This window comes from Arvicanthis niloticus, chromosome 6 (genome assembly GCF_011762505.2).
Source record: "Arvicanthis niloticus isolate mArvNil1 chromosome 6, mArvNil1.pat.X, whole genome shotgun sequence".
Taxonomy (NCBI): Eukaryota; Metazoa; Chordata; class Mammalia; order Rodentia; family Muridae; genus Arvicanthis; species Arvicanthis niloticus.
Window position 1 is genome coordinate 37,751,960 of NC_047663.1, and position 12,147 is coordinate 37,764,106.

At 38.8% G+C, this 12,147-nt stretch overlaps 1 protein-coding gene across 9 annotated transcripts in view; it reads right to left on the bottom strand.

The window, feature by feature from the left end:
- The window catches only part of Acaca (acetyl-CoA carboxylase alpha), a 264,876-nt gene that overhangs the window by 98,766 nt on the left and 153,963 nt on the right, over nucleotides 1-12,147 (bottom strand). For 8 of the 9 annotated variants that reach the window (XR_013111129.1, XM_076936129.1, XM_034504319.2 and 5 more), the window contains 4 exons: nucleotides 10,607-10,630; nucleotides 7,647-7,790; nucleotides 6,727-6,823; nucleotides 5,837-5,944 (listed from right to left, as the gene is read on the bottom strand). Coding sequence is in view for 8 of the 9 variants with exons in the window: in XM_076936129.1 (XP_076792244.1) it covers nucleotides 5,837-5,944; nucleotides 6,727-6,823; nucleotides 7,647-7,790; nucleotides 10,607-10,630 (373 nt within the window). In the remaining variant the exon portion in view is untranslated. The remainder of the gene's footprint in view (nucleotides 1-5,836; nucleotides 5,945-6,726; nucleotides 6,824-7,646; nucleotides 7,791-10,606; nucleotides 10,631-12,147) is intronic. The other variant, XM_076936128.1, reaches the window with a different exon arrangement.

Below are 12,147 nucleotides of genomic sequence, written 5' to 3' on the forward strand. Positions count from 1 at the left end.
ATTAGAAATAAATTTGAACATTGCTCCTAGAATTAAGTGTTAAAAAATAGATGTTATATTCATCAGGAGAAAACAGAAAGAGAACTCTGTAGAGAAGCAAGGACCATATGAAGTCTTAGAACTAATTCACCTAAAGGTAAAACATACTGTGATGCTTAGTTATAACTGTCAGTGTGACAGTCTAGAATCATAGGGGAAAAGTATCTAGAGGGACTGTCTAGATCATCTTGATCTGTGGGCATGTCAGTATGGGGTAATTTTTAATAATGGTTTATTTGATTTTTATTTTCTGGTATGGGTATTTCACCTAAGTGTATGTATACCTGTGCATCACTGTATGCAGTGCTCAAGGAGAGCAGAAAAGGACATCAGTACTCTTAGAACTGGAGATCCAGATGGTTGTGAGCTACCCTGTGACAGCTGGAAATCAAACCCAAATCCACTGGAAAAGCACAGTGTTCTTAACTTCAGAGGCATCTCTCCGGCCCCTGTGTGGGGTGATCTTGATTACATTAACTGAGGTGGGAAGACCTGCCTGGTGTGAGTCAGGTTTCTTTATTGATGTGAACTCTGGTAGTTTGAGTACACTCCAGGGCAGGCTTATTCCCAGAAGAGTAATAGGGCAACAAAAATTACATAGAGGAAGAAGAGGAGAGAGAAGAGGAGGAAGAGAAGGAAGAGAAGGAAGAGAAGGAAGAGGAGGAAGAGGAAGAAGAGGAAGAAGAGGAGGAGAACGTAAAGTTGGATGGGAAGTGAGATGAAGGAGTGAGATAAGCCTGAGTGGGATGGATGTGATCTGAGTAGATTGGCTACAGTTCTCAAAGAATTAACAGAACTATGATCTGGGGGCTGGAGGAATGGCTCACCAGTTAAGAGCACATATTGTTCGTCCAGAGGACGAGAGTTCACTTCCCAGCACCCTTATTGGGCAGTTTACAACTATCTGTAAATCCACCTTCAGAGAAATCTGAAAACTCTGGCCTCTGTGAACACCTGCAATTACATATATATCTCCACAGACAGACACATATACACACAATTTAAAATGTATTTTTTTAAATAGTAAATATATAAAAAGTTGCCAGGCTTGGTGGTACCTGTCTTTAACCCCATCACTCAGGAGGCTATGGAAGAAAGATAGGTAGAAATAACCTAGACTAAAGCAAGTTGCCATCTTTAAAAGGTGGGCATTCAAAACAATGTTTAGCAAGTTTTTAATCTTGAGGATCATTCATAAATCCACTTGGTATAGGCAAGTAAGATGTTAGAAATCAACAGAAAACATTGGCTTCAAGATAGCCTCTTAAGTGAGCCTTGAAGTCCCAAACCTAAGCTTTTCTCAATGCTGTACTATTTATTTACTTCAAAAAGCAAATGAACAGTAAGTTTCATATGTTTTTAAAGGTCATTACAAAGGAGCTACATGGTAATAAGCAGGAAAGCAATCTCACTAACTGAATGACTCGGGAGAAATCATGAATAACACAAAGAAAAAGATAAGTGGACTTTTACCATCCTCAGCAAGACTTTAGTTTGATTACATTCCTTACTATATACCTTGAACAGTTTATAATCAAGTTCTTTTTTTAATCATTAAATTACATTTATTGGAACTGGAGAGATGAGTCAATGGTTAAAAGCACTGTTTTTTTTTTTTTTTTTTTTTTTTTTTTTCCCAAAAGACCTAGGTTCAATTCCCAGCACCCAAGTAGCAGTTCATACCCAGGGTACCCAACATTCTCTCCTGGCTTCCATGGGCCATAGATATGGCACATAAACATGCATGTGAGCAAAACACTCATACACACAAACTAGAATTAAAAATTACACTTGCTATTTGGGTGTTTAAGTCTATATTAGTGTGGGTCTTGAGGATTGACTGGAGGTCATCAGGCTTAGTGGCAGGTGTCTTTACCCACTTAGCTATCTTGCTGGCCTCCAATTCCTAACATTAAATAATATATAGGATTTTTTAAAAATTTAAAGTGTTTTTCTCTTATAAAAAAGCAAGTTTCTAGGCCATTTCCTCCTATTTCTCGATTCCTACTATGATATTATTGAGTATAAACATTGCTATTATTGATAGCATAAGCAAAAACTAATAGGGAAAATATATTTTCTATAAACAAACTTCCATAATAAATTCCTAGGTCAAATATAAGTAAATTTTAGTGTAACATTTAAAGATTATTCACACTGTCATAATACTCTTCAGTGTAAGTAAACAAATACTGACATTACAAAAAACAGCGTGCTAAAAGAAAGGAGATATGGAGACATTCTCTCAGTGTGCCGAGCAACAGAGACTCTTCAGACACCAACAGAGAGAATTCCACTACAGCTGAGTCCTTCAAAGACAAGCATCAATAGCTATGTTCTGGCAAGGGAAGAAAATAACTTTAATAATGCCATGATTTAAAATCAAAATTGTTATTGCTTTTAAAATTCCACAAGTGGCTGACAATAACAGCAGAGCAACAGGATTCTGATTACATTGTAATAATGTGGGTCTCACAGCAAGTCCACAGCTATTACCCAGCGATTAGGCATCATCACCTGGAGAAACTCCATTTACACAGACTGCTTCAATCTCCTCCACAAGTCATTTACAAATATATGATCCTAATTTCTATGAGAAAAAAAGGACATGCTGGGACTAGAAGATTATTTGGACAATTTGGATCAACCTACTTGATAGTTTAATATGTGCCTTAAAAAAAAACTTTTTCTAAACTGCTACAAGTATGATTATGAAGTGAGAAACAAAACGAGTTATCTCTCCCGTTTTTTTTTTCAAAATTGCTTTTCCCTCCTTCTCTTACATCTATTTTTAAAATGTGAAGATGAAAATAGCAACTATTCTAAGATAAACATCTTAACTGAAGCTTTCTCTAGGCTCCTAGTGTTAGCATTCTGCTCTACCCTTCTAAATGCCTCAGGCAAGCATACCACATTTCCCTAGCCTCAGTGTGAGAATGTAGGAAACTCCTTGGATCACAGTATAAAGATATGCAATCCGTAGGTCATAGGAAAACAAAAAGCCTGAAGCTGTGAAAATACAATCAAATATTTCACACTGAAAAGTCTAGACAGTAACTCTCACTGACTTAGTCCATGAAGTGGCTGCTGCCCTGTACATCAGGACTTCTCCACTGTGGTTACCTTGCTGTCCCTTCAAATGTAACATAAGGGTGTGGCCATTAAAGGCTGATTCTAGGTAGTTACCACCTAAAGACAGTATAGAGAAAAATTACCAGGCCAGTGAATTTATTTGTGTCTCTGAAAGTACAATCTCCTTGTGTTGGCCACTGCAATCCCAACATCAGTTTACCTGCTCTGAAGTGTCAGAGTAAATGCTGACTCATGTTAATTACTTCATCACCATTTCCTACCTAGGTATCTACCGTGAACATTACCTGATCTGAATGTCAAGAGCACTCATTTTTTAGAGTGCTGAATTAAGTTTTAAAATATCTACTGAGTTCCTCATAACCAGCACTAAGTGTTGTCCCTCCAAATGTAACATAAAGGTGTGGTCATTAAAAGCTGTTTGAAGAGCTTTGGCATCTGACACAGTATGAATACAGTTCAGTAGTAGAACAGTTGCCTGGTTTGCAGGAGGCCTGGGAACTCTATCCCCCATACCACTACCACTATTGGTTGATTACTCTCTTAAACATGTCTATTCAGTTCCCCTAACTAGATTCTGTAAGAATGAAAATGTATCATTTTCCAACTCTCCTAGATCTGGCATGAAAGTCATATCCCCACGATCTCCTGCTTGGTCTACAGCAGTACTAATTAACCTCTCAGAGCTTGAGCTTTCCATGTGTACGACTAGAGTTGTAACATCTGACTCATGTAAAACTTGTGAGATAGTAGAAAAGTACAAATAAATTCAGATTAAATTTCTGTATAAATAAACACCATTGTTGTTTTAAAAATGTAAGCTGCTGCCAGGTGGTGGTGGCTCACTTATTTAACCCCAGCACTTGAGAGGCAGAGGAAGGTGGATCTCTGTGAGTTCAAGGCCAGTCTACAGAGCTAGTTCCAGAACAGCCAGGGCTACACAGAGAATCCCCGTCTTAGAAACCAAAAACCAACAAACAAAAAACCGTAAGCTGCCATTTATCTCAAATACACGGGAGCAAAGGCAGGAAATCTCTCTGAGTTTGAGGCTAACCTGGTATACATAGTGGGAGCAAAGGCAGGAACTCTCTCTGAGTTTGAGGCTAACCTGGTATACATAGTGGGAGCAAAGGCAGGAAATCTCTCTGAGTTTGAGGCTAACCTGGTATACATAGTGGGAGCAAAGGCAGGAAATCTCTCTGAGTTTGAGGCTAACGTGGTATACATAGTGAGTTCCAGGTAATTAGAGCTACATAGAGTCATCCTGTCTCAGAAAATCACAAAATGCCAAAATAACAACAACAACTAACTCTATACACACACACACACACGTAATTTATACACTCAAATGACAAAAAACAGAAAGGAAGCTGGAAGTATTGGAAATATTTTTAAGTGGAATGGGGGTGGGGGGCAAGAACAGAGAAAGAACCTGTGTGGGTTTGAGCACATGTAGAGCTCATCACCAACCTGTTGGGAGCCGACTTTAGTAGAAAGCGGCTAGATCAACTTTGCAGCCATCTGGAACCATATACCCTGATGAAAGACTTGGTTGGCAAAAGCCTATAACAGCTGAAGCACACTCTGATAAATATATTGTTTATCCCACATAGCTTGTTTTGCTGTTTAGTGACCTCAGCTGTATGGTGCATGTGGTAAAGTGTTTTCACCTGTGTTCTCCTGTTTGTGTATATAAATACCTCAAAATTCCCTTCAATAAGGGAGACTTGAGAAAATAGAAGAGACTGAATCACACCCTGTCTTGTCTCCATTCTTCGAGTCTCTTGCCCCAAGAGCCACACTCTCTCTTGACCAGAGCACTTAGCCCCAAAAGTGTTGAGGCAAAAGTGTTGAGGCAGAATGTGGGCCTCAACACCAACCAAAACAATATAGATATAGATAGATATAGATATATGGCAAGAGCTCTGTCATTGGATTAGAGAAGTAGGTGGAGCTAGAAGTGGTGAGGAGAAAGGAAAGAGGAAAGGAGAGGTGAGAAGATGTCCGCGGATGTCTGCGTGTCTCTAGCAGTCTAAGGTAGTTATAAATATCGAGGTTAGGTAATTGGGTTAATAATTCTAATTGTGTGGGCATCTTGTGTATTGAGTATTTGCATATATATATATATATCTCCATTGGATAATCTTAAGCATTAAGAGTCTTATTTCTACTGGGTACTGGAATTATTACACCTACTGCATGGAGGGTGGCAGATATTTCCTAGGTTTTGAGGGGGTGGACTCCATGGAGCTGACCGACATAGGCAGCAGCCAAGCCAACATCTCGTGGATCCCAGGCTGGTGCCTCTGCTGCCCTTAGTTCAGGGAACTTAGAGCGGGAACATGGCAGAGGCCAGGAGCTAGCCAGACAAATCCACCTCATCTAATACCTCCTGCAACGTGTGTGTGTGTGTGTGTGTGTGTATTTTTTCAGCATGACAGGAATAAACAACAAATGTTCAAAACTAAAACTCAAAGAGAGTTGGAAACATATTTCCTTTAAAAGCATTTGAATATTTGAGGTCTTATAAAAAGATAATCACTATAGATCATTAAATTACCTGAAGGCAAAGCTAGCCATAGACTTGAGAGTTATAATAAAAGACACAGTAATGATAAACCTTACAGGTAGAAAAGGAAGAAAAGAAGGCTATGAAGCAGCCAGCAGAAAGGAACCAGCACCAGCTTTTACCCAATCAAGGACTCACATTCTGCTGGGTGAACTCTCTGAACATAGCTGCAAGCCTGTCATCCTCAATATCGCCATCAGTCTTGATAGCCACATTCAGAATATGTATTGGTTCATCCCTGGGGACCTGTAACCCAAGAATACAAACCAAAGAAAGCAATGAGGCTGGTTGCTGCAGAAGCTGGAAGAAGATACCTGGTAGAGCAAAGGCAGACACCCACAGGACATTTTGGTTTGCTACTCTGTAGGAATAAGCACACTACTGCCCAGCTGTCACAGCAGAGGTAAATAAGGCACATAAGACATCAAATGCTGTAGTTTGAGGTGACTTCAAATCTTGACATGAACTTGAAAGTCACAGCCTCTCTACTTTTCACCAACAAAACGGGAGTGAAACAATCTGCATGAGGGAAAGAAATCACTGTAACAGCACCCTACTTACTACACTTACAGCTCATCCAATGATGTGTTTACCAAACCACAGGAAAATAAGGGAACATTCATTTACTGAGAAATTAAAAACGAGATTTAATAAAGGACACCTTTAAAAACAAAACATGCAAGTCCACCATTTCCTGAAGACTATGAAAGATGTAAGCTATCATTGCATGGGAACTCAAGAAACTAAAGTCATCTTTAAAGCAACACTAGGAGACCCAAAGGCAATTCTAATGGGTACACATATAATGGAGTACACTCTCCACTACAGGCTTCAAAATTAATATTGTACTTTATAAATTTAAATTTTATATCCATTTATTTTTAAGTATTTTGAGGTCTACAAAATCAAGTAATATAAGTAGAAAAAGTTGAAGAATTCTCATAATAATTCCAAAGTCAGGAAAATATAGTATAATGTAAGTCCCACATCTGAGAGTACAAAGTGGTCTTCTAAAAGGAGCATCATACCTTGTCTTCATCATAGAGTGAAGTATGACCAGATTCTGGGAATGTGGGGCTTTGGGGTGGGGAGTCACAGAAGCAGCCCATTATTTCATCAAAAATCCTAAAAAATAAAAAATTTTAAAAATTTTTAAAAAATCAGAGAAATGTCCACAATAAAAACCCAAGTGACAGGAAACTAATACTGCTATTATAGCTTAGGCTAAAACAATAATCTCCCCTACCATGTGCTTAACAGTCAGCAGAATAGAAATACCAGTAGCTAGAGATGACATGCCAAAATATCACCAAGCGGCAGAAATTAGGAGGATGGATTGTTTAAACTTTAATAAACCATATATATTTTTTTCTTTTAAGAAATGATATAAAGCTTTTTTGCTTTGTTTTGTTTTCATATGTAAGATATGTGCAGCCCTGTCATCATCGTTCTTAAAGCAGCAGAAGGAACCCGGGACTGGAGCAGTGACAGGCCAATGTAATTACCCCTCCCCCTAGGGTAATGCATCAGTATACATCAACAGATAGATGCTGAATGCATTTAATCAAAAGATGTATCGTCTCTAGTGGGGCTCACTCTAGTGTTGTGTTTAATTTCTCCTGACATTTCACTCATCACAGAGCAGACAGCTTCTTCTGTTAGCTCCTGAGGAAAAGATAATTTTATTTGTTTCTTTTTTTGTTTTGTTCTGTTTTGTTTTGTTTTCCCTAGGACCAGGCTTTACACTGGAAAAAGAGCCTGAACAAGGAGTAGAAATCGGAAGACATCTATCTCTCTGAGGGCACATATAATGAAAACTCTATCTCTTTAGCTACCTCATGGCTTTTCAGGGAATTTTTTTTTTTTTTTCAGAAAAGTTAGACCTCCAAAACTAGAGGTTCATGGCTTCCCTTGTACAGACGGGGAAGACAGTACTATAATGCCTTACCTGACAAAATCTTCAAAGGTCCGGAAAGAGACCATTCCGCCCATCCGCTGACAAGGTGGCGTGAAGGCGTTGTCCAACAGAACATCACTGACACTAGCTACATGAGTCATGCCATAGTGGTTGAGGTTGGAGGCAAAGGACATTCTAAACAGTAATTCAATCAAGTGCATTAGAAAAGGAGCAAGGACTGGGAGATTAACAGAGGGGAAAAGGAGTGTAGAGAAAACGGTCATGTGGGTCAGGTTGCAGAGCAGATATGGTTTTTTTTACCCACTACAGGTAAAGCTGGTAAGATTCAGGTTTCATTTGCATTTCCCAACACAATTTCTTCATCACTCTAAAATTTCATCACACAGAAATCTAAGGATCACCAGGAATTGTGTGGTAGCCTTTAACCCAATGATATATTGGATGAATGAGCAATACATAGGGGTTAAAAACCATCCTGCATCTTCCCCATCTCCTTTCTTCCTTTAAAAAACAGTAGGCAAGCCAAGTGAGCTGCAATTATTTAATATTTAAGACATTTTCCCACTTAAGAATAGATTAAACATCCTCAGATACAGTTTTATTGATATCAAGAGTAATTCTAATGAAGAAGAATGAAGTGGTTTAGTAAATAATGATAGTAAGTTATCATTTATGGAACAGAAGTCCTCAAAATGAACTTTATTGAGGTACTTACCTTCTCCTTTGGTTGACTAACAGATATTTATTGAACCCACAGTGCAAAAATTTCTTTTAATATTTAAGCACATTTAAACTACAGCAAAAATATCTCCACCAAAAGCCTTATTAACTTCTAATAAGATACACAGGTAGAGCATTCGTCTCAAAGTATGTGTAAGCATGACAATCAGTTGCTAAATGGAGATGCTTCAAGAGAACTGAATTGATTTGTTCAATCTAACTCTCTAATGAATATGAATATTCGTTGATGCATCTCAGCAGAATGTACTCATAAACAATATCATAAGGTATTTCTGAATGACCAATCAGGACAGCCTGCTAGGAAGGACCAAGCTAAAGGATGCCTCCAGGATTTATCTGACACATTACTGGCATATTGACCTGAAGCAAATTCAGAGTGAGATGATGAGGCCTGCTCTTAGGAAAACTACTTAAAACTCTCGCTGAAGAATACCACCCGCATTGTTGCAGGGGGAAGAGAGAGCAACGTGAGCTGGAGATCTGAGGCTCACTGCAAGTCATGTTTATTTAAGGATGCTTTACAGGTGAGGATACTGCTCACACAGACTAAAGAGACTGACGCTCCAGGGTTTTATTCTTTTGGTAATGAGGACAATAGGATAGGAACTTCAGCATTTAATAGTATTAGAAAACAGAGGGCAGAGCAAGAGAGAAAACCATTGATACCGTAAGTGAACAAATGAAGTACATGTCAAGCAAGTCTTATACATGGTGCTCACTAGAATCAGGGTTTCTGAGCTGTGTTAACTCAGAAATGCTATTATCCTGATTTCTAGGATCACCACATACACTTATGCAACAAGCAAGTTTGTGAGGCACCTTTTCCATTTGCCTATTATTAGACAAGAAAGAGGCAAAGGGTTCCAGATAATATTTGAAGGAACCCCTTCTAAATAAGCTAACAGGCTGTGTTTGTGGCAAACATGGGGTTAAATATATTTTTTACTTGACAGAACCCCATGGGAAATATATACAAGATTCAGTTTCCCTCTATTTCTATGTTCATGGGCCAGAACAGCTAAAGTTGGCAGATCTGAACCAAGCTTCCCTCTCTGAGGAAAGACTAAGGGGGATGCATAAACTAACTTACTTACTTACTTTTTCTTTCTTCCTTCCTTCCTTCCTCTCTCTCTCTCTCTCTCTCTCTCTCTCTCTCTCTCTCTCTCTCTCTTTTTCTCTGAGACAGGGTTTCTTTGTATAGCCTTGGCTGTCCTGGAACTCACTCTGTAGACTAGGTTGGCCTTGAAATCCACCTGCCTCTGCCTCCCAAGTGCTGGGATTAAAGGCGTGCGCCACCACCGCCTGGCCGGCCTGCCTTTCTTTCTTTCTTTCTTTCTTTCTTTCTTTCTTTCTTTCTTTCTTTCTTTCTTTCTTTCTTTCTTCCTCTCTCTCTTTCTTTCATTTTTTTCTTTCCACATTTAAATAGAGCTATAGGGCTATAATTGTTTTAGTTACTAGTATTTTAAAAGGAGAGAAAAGATGTAAAGCCTATAAATATTGTCACATGTAGCATCTACAGAGGGTTTGCCACCACTTGTCACTGCCTTAGAACTTGCTGGATTCTGTTCAATCAGAACTGCTGTCCTCTCAAACTTGCATGTGACCTTGCTTGGCTGAGGAAGCAGGAGAAATGCAAAACACATACTGAAATGCCACTCCCACTGTAGTGTCTTGGGAACTTCTTCACACAGCTCAAAGTAACAAAACTTAATATGCTTTTCTAATGTTAATCTTACAGGTATAAAATAAAATGACTTTTAAATCATGGTAACACTTTAACACTTTCAAAAAACAGTTAACAAACTGATGAAACATGAGATCAGCTATTTCTGGAATTTTACTCCTCTAAAAGGAGAACCAAATTAGAGAAACTAATACTGTGAATGTTTTGCCAGGCTAAGAATAATCTTCAGGGTTTCTCCTCTGAAAGCCCCAACTGTAATAAGAACTCAGCAAGATGTTGCCAGCAACGCTGAACATTAGCCTGTCAACACACTCCCTCTCACAGAGCTCAATGGGGTCTCTGCCATACAGACACTTTACAAGTACTTTTGGAACAGCTGAAGACATGTTTTCTGAACAGAAAGAGTAACTCAGTATGTCCAAGAGGAAGCTGAGGATTTCCTAGCAAAAGATAACACATTAGCTTGTTGACTGTAGTATGACTTTTCCCCCATGTTTCACTATTCTAAGTTGTTTTTTCTGGGGGGAGGTGCTTTTAATTGGAAAAGAAACTAAATATACGGTACCTGTTTAGCGTGGGGATGTTCCCTCTGTAATTAAACAACCACAGTTAGTTACTGATAGGTTAGTGAAAGCCATAATAAAAGAACTGTCAGAGTAGATACAGACCAGTCACCAGGAGCTCCAGTTTAGCAGCTCTGGCACCAGCAGACAGAATTAAGTGCTCATTACCCTTCAACCCCCAGGGTACCTCCAAAGAGGCTTCTTCCTGACCTACCTCACCACAGCAGCTGTTGAGGAAAGGGTCCAGAAGTATCACCAGAGATTTTTAAAAAAATAACTCTCATTACAAAATAATAATAATGATGATGATGATGATGATGACGATGACAATGTGGAGTAGTGGTAAAACACAGACTGGTAAAAAGTCAAGCTTTAGTATATGGAACATTACCTTAACCTGCAACATGAAATATGATCCCTGACAAAATGTCTACAGTATTCCTTGCTCCTATTACAAAGGAGCAATCAGAAGTTGGTTCTATAGCTCCTCCTGACTTATTACTGTTTTTCTGGAATATGTAATAGATATAAGAAAATGAATCCAGTGATGCAGACACCCTGAACTCCAGCCCCACTTTCCCTCTCTGAAAGGCAGCAGGTATCCTAGGACACAGGAGCTTAAGGGCCCTGAAAATCCAAAGGAATCTAAGTTATACTAATAGTTTGGTATAATTTGCTACAGTTAATATTCTTTAATTAAATGAGTGTAAGATAACTATTTTTAATTATTATTAGCTTGAAAACTCTAGGCTTTTCACTAATAAAATGGTACCTAACTTTGACTAGTTTTAGAACTTTCTTATAAAGAAGGTGCCAAACTTATGAAAGAAAGATTGAGTCCAGTGGTAGAGGCATATGTATTCAAGAGGCAGAGGCAGTTTCATCTCTGAGTTTGAGCCTGGTCTACAGAGGGAGTTCTAGGATAGCCAAGGCTACACAGAGAAACCCTGTCTCGAAAAACCATGACAAAAAGAAAACAGAAAAAGCAAAAAATAAAGAAAGATAGATTGAAATACACAAAAGGGAAATAAGGCAATACTCTTGCAATCTCTTTGGTATTTGAAACTATTTCCCCGAATTTTGATGTCAGACATTTCCAAACAGAAAATGAATCAGATAAAACCTCTTACTTTCAATGTTAAAATGGCAAAGGAATATCACCCACAATTTAGGGGTACTATAAGGGGGTTAATTGGTTGGTATTTTAACCTTACATTCTTTCATCAGCACTGAATCATTATTGGGGTTTTCTGGCACACAGAAGACTTAATGGGCAGGACATGCTGGGAGGTGCTGATGATGTGTAGGAATGAGGATCACAGAAGGAAAACGATCCACTTTCCACGGCAGTGAACGGAGCAGGAGAGACTCAACTGGCCATATAAATAAAAGGTTGTGGCATATCACTGGACACAAACTGTATACCTCATGATTTGTGACCAGCAATGCTCTTTGCATCAAACCTGTTTCAGAGTAAGCTCATAAGACAACAAGAGCTACTTGGAGTACAAATCCCTGAACCTTTACTGTCTGGATACCTTGA